This window comes from Synchiropus splendidus, chromosome 7 (genome assembly GCF_027744825.2).
Source record: "Synchiropus splendidus isolate RoL2022-P1 chromosome 7, RoL_Sspl_1.0, whole genome shotgun sequence".
In the NCBI taxonomy this organism is placed as follows: domain Eukaryota; kingdom Metazoa; phylum Chordata; class Actinopteri; order Syngnathiformes; family Callionymidae; genus Synchiropus; species Synchiropus splendidus.
In genome coordinates this window covers 26,565,001-26,585,802 of record NC_071340.1, presented here as the reverse complement: position 1 = coordinate 26,585,802, position 20,802 = coordinate 26,565,001, and the positions used below count along the sequence as shown (strand labels likewise).

Sequence of the window (20,802 nt, the reverse complement as noted above, 5' to 3'; positions counted from 1 at the left end):
CCCACATGCACATTGCTGTTGTCCCCTCACAGCTCTGTCTCACAGCAGTGGCGAGAAAGTCTGGCTGAAAGGACCTGTACTTTGCTTAGGCCTGGTCTGTAGTTGATTCAATGGTTTCTCACTGGTAGCACATGGCAGGAGTTCACCTGTTGTGGTGCATGTTTGTTTGTTGCTCTTCTTACCAGGAGTGACAGCTCTTCTCTGCTGCTGAGTTGATTTGTGCTGCAGTCAAACCATCCTCTGAAGGTTTCAGCTGCCATCATCTCTGCTTCTACTGTAGCATGTCAGAGTTTCTGCCTACAAATATGGTTGACAACAATAACATTGGATTCAGTGATTGGTCACACATTAATACTACATTTCACTGACATTTGCTCCATTCTTACTGACCTGGAATGTCAATAAATCATCCCTGAGTTGGAAGGTTAAGCCCGGCATGATGATTTGTCTACTGTAACCGACAGCTGAGAATAAAGTACTCAGATGTAAAATGTTTTTTGTTTAAGTGTAAGTTTGTTGAAGACTGCCTGTTTCAAGCGTTATTCAAGTATAGACATGTTGTCATCATAGGTCACCTTGAGCCGCTCGAACCATTGGGTGCTTACGCTGGCAATGTGTGGACTTATGGAGTTAATATGCAATTGCAGAGTGGGTTCAAAGAAAACAAACAAGTACAGAACACAGGAAAGGATAAAGATATGAGGGTGTGTTCCATTTGTGCTCAGAAGAGAGAAATTCCCAGGTGACATCAGTTGATATGTAGAATCCTCACCACCCCAAGTACGCAATCCAAGATGGCTTCCCTGGACTTATACAGGAAGTCGATGTTTTGAATTAATGAAGTATGCTGAAAGAAACAAACATATTCTGCACTTCTGTGTTTCCTCTTCATCGGGCGGTTTCTTCGTTGCAAAGAAGCTGCTTCTGTCCGAACAAGGCAGGTGTGCAAATGTCATTATCTTGTTTCCTGAGCTTGGCTGTGTGGTCCTGCCCAGTTCACACTTCCCACTTCTGAGATAAATGGAACACAGCGTAATTTCCACCAATATTTCACATTAGCAGTTTAGCCTGTGATTCTGCTTGCATCAACAGGTAGCACACATAGGTCAGGTGGGTACGATCCTGTCCCTAGTTCTTTTTTTATTATTACCATACGATCAATTCTGGAGTGGGAGTGGCTAACAGAACGCCCTGGATTGGCTTATTTTTTACTCCAAAATGCCCTGACATCATCATCCCACAGCCTCCGCCAAGGTGAGGCTTCATCAGGTTCCACTCGGAAAAGCTATTTTTGACCGTCTTCAACCTGATTTTGTCTGTTGATCTGCCCGCAGTGTCACATGGATTAAATTCCGATTCCACCGCCATTCGGAGTTCAAACCCCAAACGGGTAGATCAAAAATGTTCATGCTGGATAAATCTCTCATGCGGCAGAAAAATGTGGCTAAACCAATTGTGCAAAAAGCTTAGCGTAAAGCCCGACTAATGAAATTCCTGTGGGGTTAGCAGCTTTTCAAAGCAGACTGACATGTGTAATTGCGTCTTTATGCCATGTTCTCGACAGTCCTAATGAGATTTCCACATCACGACGGCCCTGAGCCTGGTGTCCTCCCCACAGCCACCCCACACGTCATGTGATGACAAATGGGCCGACACTTTTACCCAATTTCCAGTCGGGTCAGAGCGATATTTGACAAAGGCACTTGAGTGTGTCCCAATGTGGGTCAACTCTTTGTCTCTGAGGCATTTATTTTTCTACAGTGCTGAGCGGAAAAGCACCAGCGTCGGTAATGAAATATTGATTGTGGGGGTGCAGATGTGTCCGCCTCTGCACTATGTGTCACTCTGCATCATCGCTTCAAGTGCATCTTCACTTAACCAGTTTCATTTACATAGCTTCCGAAACCAGTCCAGAGGGCAGTGAGCAGTGGGTCCATGAGGATCTACGGAGTGAGAACACTGTTCTAGACTTGTGGTACTGAGAGGCTGCTGTAGCTGAGGAGCAGCGGTGTGTCTCTCTAGCGAGGGCTACTCTGGCAAGGACCCATGGCTGCTGACGTTTGTAGATGGAGACAATAGCTTTATCTATTTAACACTTGCATCTATTTACACTTGCTTCTACGGGAAACTTGGGAGAATTGTTTCATTTCTCTGTCCTTCAAATTCCGTCTTCAATAGATGGAAATATTTGAATCATGCTAGCAAGCTGAGGGCAGCCTGGACTTGGTAGTGGAACTTTACTTTGGAGTTGGAAGGCAGTTGTTTGTAAAGTTCGCAGTCATGGAATATTCAATCCTGCTGGAACATTTTGAGTGCAGAATCATGTAAACGACGTTTTGGTTGGATCATTTTGGAACACCCGTTTTGACTCAGATCTCAGTCGACAGTCATCACGCACGTCATCCGCTGGTGTGGTATTTGTCCGCCACGTGCATGAGTCGCTGCTCGTTTTGTCGTGTAGAATGTGTGCTTTCCTGTCGGCTTGTTTTCATGGGTTCACCAGGAGTCAGGAGCACTTCCAGTTTGACGAAATTCTTCCACGTGTCTGTTCTTGCATTAAACTTTCAAGCGGTGTTGATACAGAGTTGCCCAACAGAGTCTGGCTGTGAAAGCAGCAGAGACATTTACATTTCTTCCCACTGGCTCTTCCACGGTTGACGGCTGTCTGATCCAGCACAACCGCTGCAGCAGAATGGGGTTAAGCTTTGTCACCCATGTAATACTGACCTATTTAACATGCATATCTGAGGCAGAGTGATGGAGTTACAGACGAGTCACACCAAAACAATAACACCCCCCCTCCTTCCACTGCCCTTCCTAACAGCCAAAATGGCACAATTAACTCTCAGATTACTGGTAGCTGAGACCAAGGGATTCAAGGAGACGGGCCCTGCATCGTGTCCCTGTTGGTGGAGTGGCATTCTTGGACTGGAGCCATGATGTCGTCAAGGTTCACCTCACTAGTTATAATATTGTTGTTGGGGTTTTATTTCCATTGGGAAAACCACAATAGCCTGTCCACTTCCATGCTGCGTCTTGTGTTTTCCGCTTCTTCTTTTTATTGGTGCAAATGATCACTGGAAATTTCTGGCTTGGAGGAAGAGCTCTTCGCACCACAGACCTAACAATGTATGCCAGGCTATTATCGTTATGTGGGGTCTCTGACGGATGAAATAAGTGGCTGAAGTCTGTTGCTCACATGACCCAAGACATGTGAAGAGATGGACCGCATGAAGGCGGCTGCAGATTTACTACTCATGATTCAAAACTAGAGTCACCACTTCACTTCAGTAAATGTCAAAACTATCCCTTCTGCTTCAATGTTTCTCTATCGCTTCTCGGTTGGCTGCGCTCTGTTCCGTCTTTTGTTTTTTTTCTTTGCTCTGCCACATTTTCAAAAAAATCCTGGCGGAAACCCTGACCTTAAATTATTGTTTCCTTTATTTGGACCATTTAGTCTCAGGTGCACAACAACAATCGATGATTAGTCCTGCTGGCATGTTTGATATCAATCCATGAACCGACTCCAACAGGACAAACTGTTTTTATGTCTTTTTGATGGATGTGGTGTGACAGATTCGGACAAAAGTTGGACGCCTGTGGCCTGTCAGTCGGTGCATTGGCTCACTTTCTCTCTGAGTTAATGTCTGTGTGTGTATCAAGTGGAATAATGTGGACTGTTGATCTCCCAGCCTTGACCTCAGAGCAGCCCACGCCCCACTAAGCATCGCCGTGGGCCTCTTCATTTGCATTTGGCGCATTTGTTTTTAACAAAGCCCTGTTTGTGCCGAGACCCTTGCACACGCTCACGGAAATTGTCCCGAGTCACTCATGATTTACTTCAATTGTTTTGAAGTCATTGTTCACGGACACTGTGGCGGGCTCTCTGCTGGGTTTGGGCCTTGATAAGGCCTGATGGAGGGCTGGGGTGGTGGATGTTCATCACTCACAGTGACAGCTGGATCATCTGGACCATTTCTCACCGGGAACATAAAAACGGCGGTTTTTATTTAGGGAAGTGCGAAAGGCAGCCCCCCGTATGCAATATCAAAGAAAGCTTCGGCGACCGTGTGTGAATATTGCCAAGACAACATGTCTTGTGTTGTTTCAAGCACTGGTTCTCAAATGGGGGTTCGCCTAGGGGGGTGCTTGAAGGCCCTCAGGGGGGAGTAAAAAAGTCAGTTTCAATAGCTTAAGAATAATCAGTCTCCCTCATATCAGGATGGTGTGATCCAGTCTTAATAAACAAAAATTGATTATCGTTTTTATACGGTAGTAGTTAAATAGCTAGTTGATAATGTATATGAAAGAGTGTGCTACGTTTTACAGTTATTGTACAAATCGTGTTTTTTAAATGTTTAATTCAAGCTTCACAATTACTGAATAACACGACAAAAGCAGTACATACCTGGGCACCATATGATAAAGGAAACATCTTCTTACATTAAAAAAATCAGTATAAGTCAATAAATGTGTAGCTGAAGAAATTATTTTAAAAAGATCAATAGTGTTTCATTTAAAAACAAAAAAAGATTTTCTCTATAATTGAAAAAGCTGTCGTGGTGGATAAATGAAGTAAGACTGGACTGTTACAGTCTTGCAACAGGAACATTTCTACCTGCTCAGTTTGGCCTGGACCAATACAGGCACAGGGCGAAGACGCCCTTGGGGAGGAGTGGAGTCATTACACTGGCAACACAGGCTTTTCAGAGAATAAAGTGGTAAAACCACAATATTGAATTGCACAAATGGATGCAATGCTAGCAAAAAGAAGACATAGAAATTATTTGAACTCACTCACTGGGGTGAAACAACTATGATGTCAAATAAACGCAACCCTTCTGCATGACCTTTGCCGGTACATCCTCTCAGGATCTTTCACTTCTGAGTGGCTGTTCCTTGTCATTGTGAATCACATCAAACTCTGACGTCACCAGGAAGCAGGTCACTGAGGTGTCCTGTCTATTGGCTGTGACACATGTTGATCAGCTGATCATATGTGAGCCTGAGACATCAAGTGATCAGAACGTGAGTCATTAGATGAGCTTTGAGTTTGAGTGTGAACACCGTCGTGCAGAGACAGGAAGCAGTGGAGACGCTGGAATCTGGTGCTGGCTAGTTGGCCTTGTCAAGTGAAGGTCCTTGACCCCTGCCTGGACCTCAGGATTAGGATCAGCGCCTGGTTTTGTGGAGGCGTTCTTTGGTTCCTTGGGTTTGGTGGATGTGTCTGACGTGCTCGTCTGAGGCATCATCCGGGTGACATTCTTCACACCGCCTGTGCTCTCCCCGTCATCTGCTGTGGCCTATTTATGCAGTGATTGTGTAATATTTGTGTACAACGTTCAGAGTGTGCTGAGCACCACAGCGTCATGTGTTCTGCTCCACTGGCTCGTTGATTCAGCAGTGTGGCCACCTCCGCTGTCAGCTGCAGAGTGGAACATTCTGTCATCCCACCATGGAGACAAAGCGCTGGGATGTGCAGGTGCTGCAACTGTCTCTGGAGAACGCCATGTTGGTGATGCCACCATTTAGAGGAGCCCTTTCCCCAGCCTCTCCCCCTGAACCTAACCATCCAAAACACACGACTCAGCTGAACCAAACCAAACTGGAACCCAAATGACCCAGTTATTTTCATGTTTTGAGCCTTAAATTGAGGCTTAACCTTGTGGGTACCATAAAAAAATGTCCCCACAAGCATAGCTAAACCAGATACACACACACACACATATATAAAGCAAATGTGTCATCAAACTGTCCCACCTGAATTTTCCATGAGACAAACTTCAGACATTGCGATTTGTCGTGTTTTCCTTGTTCGGTCATTGACAGTAGTTTCTCCCATGTGTCCCACCTTTACTGGTCACGTTAGCCTCGTGCTAATTGCTATTTGAGGGGCCCCTCGCCAGCGCTTTCTTTCTCAGTGTCCATCCTCTCCTTCTCTCTTGCAGCTCAGGAACGTGTGTATGCAAGACTGGAATTTATGGGCCCAAGTGTGACGAGTGCCATCCGGGATTTTTCCACTTCAGCAGCACAGGCTGCCGGCCGTGCCAGTGCAACAACCACACCAGCTACTGCCACCCACAGTCAGGTCGGTCAATTCTTCTGGTTAATCATCAGCCATTACTGATGTCGGCAAACATTTATGACACAATGTCAACAGTGGCAGAGCAGAACAGCTACTTCACTCTGCATTGAATGTGGAACATGTTTTCTTAACAGGTGTGAAAGCTACATCAGTATTACGGTGTCGGATATTCATGGACTTTAAATTGTGTGTGTGTGTGTGAACAGTGCTGTCGGGAGAAACCCTGCTCTCTGTTTGCTCCATTGTCACCTTCCTGATCAAGCCTGAACTGAGTCATCCTCTGTGGATGGACAATGGAAGCAGGTGCTTCAGCCTTTTCAAGAGACATAGACAGTTGTCCATAAATCTCACTTCTTTGCGGGTGCGGTTGGCACCACCCCGTGCCTCCCTACAACCCTCATTCCCTCCTCTGCTACTTCCACTTTCAAGACTCCTCATCCTCACCTAGTGAGACCGGACTTCCTGCAGTGAATCATCCGACTCCATTCCGAACCCAGCCGTGCTGAAACTGACTTGTGGGTTTCCTGTCTCCACGGTGACAGGAGAACTGGACCTGGTTGTTCTACTTTTGGTAACAACCTGTTCAGCTCAGTCCAGGAACCATGACGCCAATGTAGCTGCACGGGCGCCTAGATCTTACCCTCCTCTGCTGTACTCACCTGTACTGAACCATAGAGTGATGTCATCAACAAGCAACAGATAGTCCAGGATTCATTCCCAAGGTTCCTCTTTTTGTGGACAGAATGGTTTCATATTTGCTTTTAAAACGTTCATTTGAAGCGCCACAGAACTGAAGCATGACATCATCAGTACGGCGGCAACTCGCGGTTATTTTGACTGTCCACTAGTCATTGACTACCTGAGAGAGCACTTGAGCCTGTGACGTGTACAGGTTGACGGTCACATCAACATGGTGGTAGTGTTGTAAATAGAGTGTAATCGTTGTAAAGACTTATATAGTCTTCATTGTTCTTTTGAAACTGTCTTTTATTTGCTCAAAAGGTATGTGTCCTGATGTGTCTTTGTGGAATGGTCCCATACTTTCCACACTTTGGGTTGCAGTGGTGTATTAACCATCGTCTTCAAAATGAAACACTTGTGTCCATAAGTGTGTGCTACTAAAGAGGACTTTACAGCGGTTGTAGCCAGGAGGGTTGAGGAGTGAAGATCTGGAGATGTTGAGAGTTTCTCCGGAGACGATCATCTGTACATCTTGCGTGTGTACTTTGTGTCACCGCCGTCTCAACTTCTTTGTGTTTATACTGGATGAAAGTGGCTTTATGTGGCACAGACCCCGAGAACATCCACTCCAGCTGCCTCTGCGTCTATGCTTCAGGCCTGCTGCCACTTCACTGCTGTCCACGGCTCGGAATTATTGCTCAAGCTGTAGTGTTCCACTCTTTATTCCAGCCGAGCTTGAACTAATTCTTTGTGATTCAGAATTGAAGTGCGCTTGCAGCCTTTCCTCTGCGATTAACCCAGTAGGTGTAATGCCGTTCACCTTCCTGCACTTGTGCTCTGAGACTTAAATCTCCAGTAAGGGACAGGCCTGATAGAAAGGGAGGCTGGAGGGGGTGCAGGGCGCTCCTGGTGCTTTTCAAAGCCATATGTTTCAGTGGTATAATGCCCAGGCAGATTGGGTCGGCAGCCTCTCCTGGCCTGCTGGTCACAGTGGATTAGCCAGGCCCAGGTTTGACAGCTCCCCCCACCGGCTTCAGCCCCGCTTACTTTACAGCACATTGTGGAAACTGACATTTTCCAGTGTGGCAAACTGTGTGTGTGTGTGTCAGATAAACATGTCAGGGACTCGACAAGTCTGACCACACCGAGGAGCACTGTCCCCACCCTGACCCTTGTGGAGGGTGGCCATTGTGTGAGGAGCCAGGCAGTTTGCTCTGGTATTTCTTGTGAATCTTATGGGAACAGCCCTCCGATGACCCATGGATGCCGAATGTGTTGAGGAACCCCAATCCAGCCTGGAGTTTAGCCTGATACTCCCAGGGTAGAAGCAGCCATTCCTAGAGGCTTTTAGCTAGCATGGTATCCGGGTGTCCTGGGGACGCCTAGGACTGAAAATGGGGCGCCTTGAGGACGCCCTAGTTTTCCACCATGTTTTTCTGCTGTAACTTTGCAGAATGCGATCTAATAAAATCCACTCGGATAAAGCTGTGGTCTTTTGCTGATCACATCTGACATGGATAAGAGATGCTGATTTGGGCCTGAAGGTCCAGTTCTGCTCAACGTTGCATACGGATCCGGATACTGGCGGATCCTTCTGTCCGTGCTCTGCTGCCATTTCCTTTATATTTCTGCACGTTTCCACAAACCTGACAGATAGGCACCAAACAGAGCAGTACCACCTGAAACCATGGGGGGCAGTGTTGCTGTTCCTCCCTGATACGTAGCTCTAGTGAGACAGGAAGAAGACAGAACAATGGTGGAAACTCTCCGTGTCACTGTCTGATATGGTCCGCCTGCCTGGTGTTTTACCAACTAACGTTTACTGATAAGTGCATGCGTCCATGGTTATATCTCGCACAGGCGATGATGTTTTTTTTAACTTCTAAAAATAATAAAAGTAATGAAAATAAAATATTTTAGAGAGTCTAGATTAAAAAATTATATGTTGCATATGATATATATATATCTATATAATACAGGATTAAAAAATTATAATAGCAGATAGAAACGTACAATCTCCAGATTACAATGACAAATATTGATTATTTTAATAATAAAGAATAATCAATTCACATAATAGCACGTTTACGCATGCGCATCATTTCCGGCGGAACACATCAGGCAGACGGACCAGATCGTACTTAAGCATGCGCGTAAAACATATAATTTCCAGATTTTGCTGTTATATATAGACTATTTTAACAACTATTTAAAAAAAGAAACACAAATTTACTTGATATTACCAGTAAACCCAATTCGTAGACCTTGCGCATGCGTGTTTCTAACATCCGGTGCCTGAAGTGGTCTCATCAGGCAGTGACACCCCGTCCTCCGGTGGCCATATATTTCACCTCCTCACCGACCACCGCCTCTTACAACGCTGCCTCTCTTTCCTCTTTTGTGCCAGAGCTACAGGATCAATGCAGCAGTATCAACGCAAAGAACACACGGAAGCGTCCCGAACAGAAATGTCTTATGAGGCTGAGGACTCCTTTTGAGGAATTGACTCATGTCCTGACATGATGCACCTGAAGCCAGTTTGAATGGTTATTTTTGTCAAACTCGTTTCAAGACTATACGGCAGAGAAGAGAGAAGACAAAGCCTGGACAAGAGGAGGAATGAACTCAACTCCAGGTTGATGGCCAGGGCTGAGAACAAAATGGTGACCCTTTTGTCACATGTAGTATATCTTCAGAGACAGTAGCAAAGTTGTTACTCCGAAGACTGGAATTCTGGAATGGCATTTGGATCACTGACTTGCTGGAAGTGTCCTGAGGAGAAACCTTTCTCTGTCCACTCTGCTCCTCCCCCAAATTTAAAGATGTTTTCCCAGACGTGGAGCAGCAGTCATCACTGGGGGGTTCCACTAGTCTGTCAGGAAATTGATTTGAAACAAGTGCTTTCAGCTTCCGACCGAAGCAACGGAGAGGTGGAGAGTTTTAATGAGGGGAACCGTTCCAGTTCTCAGCTGTAGAAATGACACGTTGGATGATGAACTCCAGCGGTAAACTAGTGACTTCTGTTACTGTCAGAGGTGGTGTCGATGCTCAGCCAGCTGGGACAGGTTTGGTCTGGTCTGCCTCCCCATTCTATAGAGGCACAACAAGTCCTCCGCTTCCTGCTGCGTGTCAAATGTTTAGAGTCATCACAGTTCTGCTGCTATTTCCCCAACATCACTGGCGCTTTTTGATCGCCACTCTCTCACTCTGGTTCAATGCAAGGCAGAGACATCCAACCAGCAGAAGACGTTGCGTCCCCTGCAGTCGTGTTAAGGGAACAGCAATGTTTGTGTGTAAGCTGATGACTGCTCTGATGGTGCTGACCTTCCTGGTGTCCTGCAGGAGTCTGTCTCAACTGCGAGGGCAACACCCAGGGATCCAACTGTGAAGAGTGCCGGACCGGCTTTTACCGCAGTCCGGCCGCCGCCCCCAGTGAGCCATGTCTACCGTGTCCATGCTCCAACTCCTCGTCCACTGGCTCCTGCCACACAGGTCAGTACTTGCTGCTCTGGAGGCCGCTCCACTCTGCTGCCGGAGGTCAAACACCTCGTGTTACCTGCAGTGTTCAGGACGCTGCTCTGACGGCCAGGTGTGTTGGAGACGTTGTGTCAGCATGTGTTTGGCAGCATCAACAGCCAGGAAGGAAACTAGTTTCTTCTGAAATCCCCTGAATCTGTAGCTGCTGCTTCAAGTTTGCGAGCGAGCGCCTGCATTCTTCAGTGAGCAGGCAGTTGCTGGTGTGTAGTGTCTGTCTGCGTGCCTGTGTATACTTGTCCCTGTGTGACCTCTGTGCTTACTGGGTCAGGGATTTTAGACTGCAGGTCAGAGGTCAGCGCTGACGTCACAGTGTGACTGTAAATGTTGGACCACACTCACGCTGCTGTGACAGGAATAGTTCAGATACCTGAGTCCAAAACTGTACTCTTTACTTGTTACTATTTGTGGTCAAAGGAAGGTGAACAACAGTGTCAAAAGTGTGTGGTTAGACGCCTTAATCTGCAGGGTGGATGAAACAATGTCCTCATTTTCAGTGGGCCACTAGATGGCGTTTAGAAATGGTATGAGGTTTCATTGAATTAGTTGTTCAAGTCCAAACATCTTACAGCAGACAGCACTTCTGGTGGCCTCTGAAGATCAGGACACTGTTTCATGAAGCCTCATCCACCCTTCAGTACTGTGTCATGAAGTCCCATCTACCCACCTACTGGTTTGGATCGGCTCTGTTCAAAGTTTTTGGTGACAGAATATTTCAGTGGAACCCAGTGGACTCAAGGTTCTCACCGCAGCTTTCCTTCATGTATATCTATGACCTCATCACGCTGCACCAGGGGGCGAGACGACAACAAACGTGCGGCTTATTGATAGTTGAAATGAAGAAAGTTGTTCTTGATCGACCACCTTGTGGCTCCAAACACAGGCATGTCTGGACTCCCCCTGAGGCGAGAGAGGGTCGAGGAGAGGCCAGTGCAGGTGACCTCCTGGGGCAGACCCAGGACTAGATGATGAGCTTCAGATCAAACAGAACCTTAACAAGTCTCCGTCCCAGCTTTGTTATTGGGAACGCGGTGGCTATGCCTTCAGGGCCTCGACCAATCACAGTGGCCGCCGCCTCATCTCCAGGGCGTCCTGCATGGCAACAGCCCCGGAAGCTCTCAGGCTCTCAGGCTGTCAGGCTGTGTTAGCAGCTGCGTGTGACGGAGTGGCGGCAGGACAGGGCACGGAGGGCGGGACGGGCTCAGCACCCCAGTCTCCACTCAGACTGCAGGGCTCTCTGAAGGTGGGCCCGAGGTCGAAGCTCCCGGAGAGAGAGGACGGCGATGTAGGTCTGAGATGCTGGTGGTGCAGGAGCATGCAGGGGTGAAGTGGAGCGGCACATCAGGATGTGGGTCACACATATTAAATCATCCATGATGATCGTGTCTCCGCCGCTCCAGTAGAAGGCCAGGATGTGTGGAGCCTCGTGCTCACCTGCTCCGCCGGAGCTCCTGCTCCAGAGCAGAGGCCAGGATGGGAGCGGGTCGCGACCTCTGCCCCCATGCGCCGCAGCGCCTGGTTATATAACAGCAGAGAGGGAGCGAAGCTCGGCAGGCTCGGCTGCCCCGAGGAGTCACGTGACTCCAGCAGATGAAGCCGCCATCTAGGCCAGCGGAGGCAGTTGTCTGTGTCTAAATCATTTAGAGAGCGACAACATGCACACGCAGGCAGCGCTGGGAGGTCGTCTGGCAGCACGGCTCCCCTCCTGAATCTTTCATCCGTCTGAGGCCACGCCTCTCTGACACTTTTCATCAGGGTCCAGGGTCCTCCACGTGGCTGGCGCCATACTGCAAACGCAAACTCAACATCCACAAGCAGGAAGACATTTGATGCTGAAAACCAGTTTCCATAGCAACCACCAGAACTGCAGATAATTAAACTCAATGATCAGGAAGTGAAAAACGACCCTTGTGTTCTCACCTGCCAAGAAAGGCTGGTTGAACAACCCAAGCATGAGGACTGGGAGCTTTACAGGAACTCAAGTGAGGAGCTGCAAATATGTCACAGGAAGAGTTTGGTGTGATGGAACGCACACGTGACGCAGCAGCGTTTGCTACAGATACTGTGGTTAATATAAAGCTCCAAGGCTAGTTCTGCAGTCATGAAAACCATCTGGCAGACCGTGGTCAGTGGAGTTTTGGGGACAGACTCGTATATTTCACACTTGACTTGGTTGCCCACGAGCGACTCCTTCAACCCTGCAGCTGCTGCTCTCCTCACTCTGGTCCTGCGTGTTCGCTTCAGGACAATGATTGACAGCAGTCGCGTGCCCTGGGTGCGAGTGTGACGTCCACAGCTGGGGACAGATGTTGCTTGTCATGAGATGATGAACCGGACTGTTGCGATCAGGTGCAGCTGCTTGAGCTGTGGGCCGCCTAGTGGCGAACCCCTGCTTCTGCACCGCGTTAGGGCCTCTGTTTTCTGCATGGGAATTAGCGATATTCACATTTTCCTGAGGAATATTTTTTAAAATATATTTTAAAGATTAGTTTTATTTCTTGTGTGTGTGTCCATTTTTTTTAGTTTTAGCTTTTTTATTCCGTTTACATCCGTTTTTGCCACATATATTCCGTGTAAATATTTATGTAACTAGTTTTGGTTGTTTCAGTTATTACTAGTTACTTAATGTCCAATTTTAGTTCATTTTCTGTCTTTTATTTCACTCGTGTCTTGTCTATTTAATCGTCTTCTTTTTCACGTCTTTTCCTTTATGTCGATTCTAGGATCGTATGAATCATATTTTTATCCATCTTTTGTCTCTTAGTCACTTTATATCTGGAATTCTTGTCTCTAAAATGCGCTGTATCTTTCTAAGCACTCTGTTTTTACTTGTCTGAGACGTATGGAGGTCTTGTTTGTAATGTGAGCTGACGCCGAGGAAGTGAGCAATTGGGTCACACTCCTGTAGCCTGGCAAAACACAGAGCCTTCAAAAATGGAGGAGCACGAGCGTCTCGTGCGGCAGGTTGTTTTACAGGAAGAAAGGGTTGCTGTGACATTTGGTGACGATTTAAAACTGCAAACGCACAAAACAGAACCGCATCTCTTTACTCAAGTGTATGCAGTCCCGGCAGTCGGCCACGGGGGGGCAGTAACTGCATGTTTACTGCAGGTCTTTGGGTTGAACATGAGATAAATTCATTGTTTTCATTTGCGACACGTGGAAAAAGTAATCATACTGAATCATATGACTTTAGAAAAACGTGTCTTTTTTTGGTGTAAGAAGGACACACTTTTGGGGAATTATACTGTGGACTTACTGTTAAGCTTCTTTAAAAAAGAATGGAATGAATTTACCGTTTTATGTTTGTATCACTGCTCGGACTGTGTTTCGTTTGGTGATTTAAATCCATGGTGAATAAATGATCCAGAAACGGGTCCTGTCGCTGCTGACCCCGCTGCTCCTCGGTCCAGGTCCCGGCGGCGCCCCGGTGTGTGACCAGTGCCTTCCTCACTTCACCGGCCCCGCGTGCGACCAGTGCCGGCCCGGCCTCTACAAGTCGTCCGGGAGCTGCGTCCCCTGCGACTGCAGCGGCAACGCGGACCCCCAGGGCCACGCGCAGATCTGCCACCCGGACACGGGCCACTGCCTCCGCTGCGTCAACAACACGGCGGGGCCGCGGTGCCAGCTGTGCGCGGCTGGCTTCACGGGCGATGCGCGAGCTCACAACTGCACGCGCCCAGGTGAGTCGCGAGGATGCGCTGGCGCGGTATGTCCACCAGGTGGCAGCAGCCACTGAAATGTGTCTGGCGCTGCAAAAGAAGCGTTGTTATGTTTGTGAATGAATGTGGCCTGGTAAATACGTCCGAGGTGTCGTTCATTGATGACGTCACGCTGTGCCGTTTTCTTTGATTTGAATTAAACTTCATATCGACGGTTCACAAGCAATTATTTTATACCAACCAAAAGACGTTTAACTCTGGTACAGTCCGTTTATAAAACGAACTTTTGTTTTTAAATTAAAAATGTAGGACGTTTCAGGTTCAGATGTGACAAGACAGATACGTGTCTCATGTGCAGCAAAAGTTTTCTTCAAAACGTTCATTTGAAGTCAAAGAAATGGCGTCACCAAACTCGACGCCAAGTGAATATATGAATTAGTATCGTCATTTATTAGTAAAAATAAAATAACCCGCCCTAAACCCTGTGACGTCATCCTTCTGGTCAGTAGACGAATGACGCCTTAGTTGAAGGTGCGCCCGCCCCTGAGCTGCTGCTGTCTTCACCCCCTTATCTCTCTCTCTCCTGGCGTCCGCAGCCTCCCGCCTGGGACCCCCCGCCTCACCCGCTCCTCTGACCACGGTGCCGCCGCCGTCGCCCGCCACCCGAGCGAGCTCCACCTCCGGCGGCAACAGCACGTGGACGCCCGGCCAGGCGCTGCTGACCAGCCCAGGCGGCCCCACCGACAACACCACGGCCGCCCTGACCGAGGTGTCCTGGACGCAGTTCAACATCATCATCCTGGCCGTCATCATCCTGGTGGTGGTGCTGCTGCTGGGCTTCGTGGGCGGCGTCTACTCCTACCGGGAGTATCAGAACCGCAAGCTCAACGCTCCCTTCTGGACCATCGAGCTGAAGGAGGACAACATCAGCTTCAGCAGCTACCACGACAGCATCCCCAACGCCGACGTGTCGGGCCTGCTGGAGGACGAGGCCAACGAGGTGGTGCCCAACGGCCAGCTGGCCCTCAGCGCTCCGGGGAACTGCTACAAGGCCTGAGGCTCCGTCACTGGCGAGGGAACCATGCAAAAACCTTTCTACTTTTGATACGAGTGACGCGTCCCGGGAGCATCTCGCCTCTTTTCTAAGCGACTCCTTTAAGTTCCGAGAGGCTTGCGTCACCGCCGTGGTGATTTGAACTCTAATTTATTCCTGTTTCGGAGCCGCGCTGCGCACGCACGTGTGTGTGCCTGGGCTCCCCTGTACAGTGTGTGTGTGTGTGTGGGTCTCGGAGGGCCACATGAAGGCGCCTGGCTGGCCTGACCTGAGGAGTCCCCGAGGCGAGGCTGATCTACTGCAGGACAGTGGCTGGTCACGTGACCCGGGCCCGTGTAAATACGCGTGTACAGATGGATGTGAATAGTAGCGCTACACTTGTACAGTTAGCTCTTTGTGTTCGCTGGACTGGTCCCCACTCCTCACCCGCCACAGCCTGGTGTCACCGGTCGGCTCGTTTCTTATCATCGACTTATGACCACCCCCCAAATAAAACACTGGGCTTTTCCAAACCTCTTGTGGAGGCGTGTCTGTGCATCGCTTCGCTCAGAGTGACTCAGGAGCCACTTACGGCGCGCTCCTCCTGTACTCGTCTGGCGTCATCGTCCTCCGCCTGCGAGTCCAGCCGTGCGTGTTGCTCCCGGCGTCTCCATGGTGACCATCAGCAACATCTCAGGAACCAGGAACCATGACTGCGCGGTGGTTCCCAGCAGGTGAGCCGTCATATCGTGACATGAATCATGAAGAATTAGCGCGTGCTGCCGACGAGTGTGGGTCACGTGGATAACGGCTTGAGGAGGAAAATAAGGGACCGAGTCCCAACCTAAACAGAAGGAGAAGAAGGAACACTCTGGACAGCAATTGGTCCACTAAATGTCAATCATCCACCTAGCGTTTTGCTCACTGAAATCCTGTTCAACTGACTGGTGTTTCACTACAGTTGCCTCAAAAATACATGCAAGATCATGTGATGTTTAAAAGAGAAAATCATGATGTATTTTTGCCATAGTCAAGAGTCAGTCGCTACAATTTTTCACAAAATAAAAGGGATTTCCTGCAGGCCTTTTGGACCAAGTTCCTCTGGTGGACAGCCTTGTTTTCAAAGAAGGAAGAGCGTCGTGGCTTAAAAAACGGTTGAAGGACTCTAATCTGAACGACGCAGTGATGTCATCAACAAGGACACCCAGTTTTACAAAGTCATGTTTTACATGGAGTAAAAGTCGCTTTGAAAATATAACCATGACACTTAGTGACATCATCAGAAGACGCTGTGAGTTTAAACACTTGACGTTCAGTAGGGAGAAAGAATCAAAAATGGACCTCAAACCAGAGCTTTTAGTTGAACACATAATTATTATTATTAGTAGTAGTATTTTATTTATTTGAGTTTTTTCTTTTGAACATGGCAGATTTCCTTCAGGCCACAGTCTCAAATCTATGTCCTAAGAATAAACTTCACGACACATGAGGCGTCTATCAGAGGAGCGGCAGGATCTCAGGAGGACCAGTGGTCTGAGATTCAGCCTGACGTGCCACAGATAAGAGAGACCGAGACGTGTGACGCACTGGTCGAGAGGGGTAAGTCCCATCAGTGTGTGTGAACCTGCCTGCTTGCCCACCATGTTTCCTGAGGCGGTTCGACTTATGGCATCAGCTTCCAACGGTGACGCCATTCCATCAGGTGATTTGTTGGTCCCAATAAGCCCCTCCCCCTTCAGCCTTGTGCATGGGCTGAGCTGGCGTCATCGCAACCTTCTGCGCCGCCGCATCACCCAACACTGGCTCCAACACAGGGGCCTGGAGGATCCTGCCCTCCCGCCTCGCGCCTCTCTCACAACACCACGCTGATGCATCAGCTACATCCAAATGACCTTCCTGTTAGCGCTGACTGCTAGCATGCTAGCACCATACCCAGTGCTTTGATGTGCCTTTGATGTCGGCGTGAATGACAACTGTGGGGCATAGGACCAGGCCCTTCAGAACTCAATAAACAGGCCATTTTCACTGCTCTCGCGCTGCTCCAGAGTCCCGAGCATCGTTGGTTCAAGGCCACAATATCGACTGACTCACACACAGTGTGGCAGCAAATGTGTCTGAATCACCCCCCGAATGTCACATCACCCTCCTGGTCACATCTATCGCTTCACTCAGATGTTCGGGCGGAGGTCAGGCTGTTGACTGTGGCCCTGGACTTGGGCCCTCAAGAGGCTGGGAGGAAACAGACGGGTCATAAAGCAATAACACTGACAGCTGGTCTTCACATGTCTTACATCATGTTACCTGTTACATGTGCTGACTATTTATTTTTTTACTTAATATTTTTTGTCACTTAATGTTTAGATGAATTCTTCTCGTACAATACACTTTAATGAACATAAATGATTTGTCATTTGTGGTGTATATTCAGAAGTGTTTTGAAACATTTTAATCATATTCTTTTAATAATAACTGTACGTATTTCACGGAACAACTGAACGCACTTCTATTTTTTACTTTTTAATTCGTCTTTTAATTTCCCCTCCAATTACAATGACCCAGTGACAATCCGGAGAATGGGTCGGCACCAAGCAAAATGTCCTCGCAGGTGGCTTTGTTTCCAAGACTTGGTCCTCACAAGGGGAGTAAAGGAGGTACGCGCACACACCTGGAAAGTGTCGATCAGCTGCGCGTACCGTGCCTTGGTTCACCAGACGGTCCTCAGGGAGCCGGCGGCGAACCGGCCACAGATCCGGAAAGACCAGCGATATCCACTCGAATCATTGGAATCCAAACGGAACCAGTGGCCGCCTCTCGCGCTGCGTGAAGAATCGTTACAGTCAGCTGAGTCAGCAGCCAAAACACACAACGCTCACGCGGGATTTCTTTTTTTTTTTTGCGTCGGCAGATTGGACTGCTCATGCGCACGCGCGCACTCAAAAAAGAGCCGGGAATTCCCCTCCTCCTCTGGACGCATATATAGAGCGCGGGGATGCGGCCGCTGGGATCGAGAGCCATGGACGCGCTGATGGGGCCCCGCGGTCAACCTTTCATGGACGCGTTCCAAGACGACGCCACGGGCGCCCACTGCTGCTGCTGCCGCCGCGAGCGCCGTCGGTCCCGCGCGTGCTGGAGCCTGGCGGTGGGGCTGGTGCTGGTGCTGGTGACGGTGCTGGTGACGGTTCCTCTCGGCGTCGCGCTGACCACTGCGCTCGCGCCCTGCGCACAGGTACCTTCCCTCCGCGCCTGTCCTCGGGTTTAAAGTCCGCTGTTGCCACCTGTATCAGCCGCGGGCGAAAGTGGCGCGTGATAAGGCAGTTGTTTCTTCAGAAATTCCTCAGAGGGCTTTTCGTTTGAGTCGCCTGAAGTCCGTCTGGTCACTCACCTGCTCAGCAGAGCTCAGGTGACGCCATCGCGCAGACGCGACTCCAGCTGCTGCAGGATCCGGTTCAACCCGTTCCGGAGTGTGGTCGGGAATTGCCAATAAGAAAGGGAGAAAAGATCAGCCGCAAATACGATCTCACGTCTCAGAAGGAAAGTCTGGGTGGATGAACTGAACTCATGGTGACGTTTCCGTGGTGCCGCTCGTTTGAATACTCAAAGCAACACCGTTAATATTTGCATTAATTGGGTTTATATATATATATATATATATATATATATATATATATATATATATATATATATATATATATATATATATATATATATATATATATATATACACATATATATATATATATATATATATATATATATACATATATATATATATATATATATATATATATATATATATATACATATATATATATATATATATATATATATATATATATATATATATATATATATATATATATATATATATATATATATATATGTTATTTTTGTCAAATATTCTCAGAAGGTAGATGAACTTCCAGGGGGTGCAGCAGAAGATTCCGGGAGCTTGTCTTTGACCTTCAGATTTATTGTGCCTTTGATACTGACTGGAGAATTGTTTGAATTCCTTTCCATCTCACAAAGCTTCACACGCTGAACAGAGTTGCAGCATCATGAACATGGCTATTACTTCTTGTCTTGGCAGAAACCAACCCAGAGTGGCTCACTGGGTCACGGCTCTCTCACAGATGCTGGGGCCACGCAGCAGCAGCAGCAGACGGGTGAAGCAGAAGCCTCGGAGCATCCAAGAGCCATGCTGACAGGTTCGAGGAGCCTCACTCCCTCCATAACACTGGTGATGTTGCTGCGCTCAGATCTGGAGGAGAGTTTCTGTAGCGCCGCAGTGGAGGAGCGTGTTGGAGGGAAAGTTGACATGGACCATTCCTCCTTTATTTCTGCCAATTCTTAGTACCGCCAGTCGTCCTCACATCAGAAGTGAACTGATGACGGAGCTCTGCCACGGCGGGAGCAGAATGTGGCGTTTCACAGACAAATCTAAACATGAAAGAGTCTTGTCATGTTTGTTTTACAAGGAAACAGCAGAAACGGAGCGTCTTGTTTGATCCACGCTGCTGTCACAACATGTTGAACACAGTGAGAGCGATTTTAATCATTTAAGCACAGAACCAGACAGAAATGATCAATGAATCATCTGGAGATCTTCAGTAACTTGGGGAAAACCAGCGTCTTTCCTCCTCGCAGTCCTCATGTAGAGAACTGTGCTGCAGTGAGAACAGTGACTGTAGAGCGCAGCGTTAGCAGCACTGAAGCAAATCTGTACTGTGCTGTACACGTAGTTTCTGGCCCTCGTCTTGTGTTAACATTGTAGAGTGAAGAAGGCGACACTTTTTCTCATCGCACGGAAGTTGCTAACAGAGTTGAGCGAGCACTGATCTCATCATATATATATATATATATATATATAGCACAATGAATCACCATGGCGGCTATATTCAAGTTTTTATATCACCTTATTTAAACGGAGGCACTTTTAATGTCTTGACAATATTTGGATAAGAATTTGAATGTTACAAGAATTACAACTCCAGTCAGAGTAGTGGAAACCCTGGACATTGTGTAGTGAAAAACATCCTTGAACAAAAGCAAACGGATGCCTTTGTTTGCTTTTGTTCAGGGATTCCTCCATGTTTGTTGTTGTTGTTCTCATCCTAGCTGCTTGATCAGTGGAGCAGGAACTGTTGTGTTGAGGTGTGTAACCGAGTCAGTGGCTACAGGTCAGGGGGTCCAGGGCGTCGGCATGTGAATACAAGAGTCCACACCTCAGGAACCTTGCTTTATTCAAGGTCTCCTGCTCCTGTCAGTAAATGTCGTCTCTCTCCGCAGCGCCGTTTTCGGGCAACATCTCCATTGGGAAACGTCTCTTGTGGGAGAGTGACATGGGGCAAGCGTTCTGTGAAGGCGGCCTCAACTACTCTGACGGCTACCTGTGGGTTCCCGAGGAGGGCTACTACAACCTCATGCTGCAGATCACCTACAAGCACACCAAGGAAACCAGCGCCAGCCAGATCTACCACCTGTCTTACACGGCGTGGGTCATATCTGGAGACTACAAGAAAAACGTCCCGCTCATGACCGTGCAGGACTCCATGAATGGCAGCATGAAGGCCTGGTCCAAGTCCCTCCACGTCAGCAGACTTCTGCACTTGGCGGCCGACAGCAAACTGATGGTGACTTCCTCACACACTTCTCTGATTGGTCTGAACGAAGACGAGACGTTCTTTGGTGTGGAGCGGAGTCCGCGGTGAACCGGCTTCACACTAGGGGTGGGAGATAACGTGTCGCACGCCATATACTCTTTTGCAGTCGGCCCGCCCCATTATTTGAGAAGGACTCCTTTATGCTAA

The 20,802-nt window shown here is 48.2% G+C and overlaps 2 protein-coding genes across 2 annotated transcripts in view; both read left to right on the top strand.

Annotated features, from left to right (window-relative positions):
• The window catches only part of LOC128763044 (multiple epidermal growth factor-like domains protein 9), a 30,069-nt gene extending 10,877 nt beyond the window's left edge, over window positions 1-19,192 (top strand). The window contains exons 3-7 of the mRNA XM_053871770.1: window positions 5,949-6,088; window positions 10,109-10,258; window positions 13,714-13,983; window positions 14,559-16,594; window positions 19,083-19,192. Of these exons, the coding sequence (XP_053727745.1) occupies window positions 5,949-6,088; window positions 10,109-10,258; window positions 13,714-13,983; window positions 14,559-15,019 (1,021 nt within the window). The 3' untranslated portion in view covers window positions 15,020-16,594; window positions 19,083-19,192. The remainder of the gene's footprint in view (window positions 1-5,948; window positions 6,089-10,108; window positions 10,259-13,713; window positions 13,984-14,558; window positions 16,595-19,082) is intronic.
• Window positions 18,956-20,802, top strand: part of LOC128763047 (tumor necrosis factor ligand superfamily member 15-like) — a 2,543-nt gene continuing 696 nt past the window's right edge. Inside the window, exons 1-2 of the mRNA XM_053871778.1 lie at window positions 18,956-19,200; window positions 20,282-20,802. The exon at window positions 20,282-20,802 is cut by the window's right edge and continues 696 nt beyond it. Of these exons, the coding sequence (XP_053727753.1) occupies window positions 19,191-19,200; window positions 20,282-20,703 (432 nt within the window). The 5' untranslated portion in view covers window positions 18,956-19,190 and the 3' untranslated portion in view covers window positions 20,704-20,802. The remainder of the gene's footprint in view (window positions 19,201-20,281) is intronic.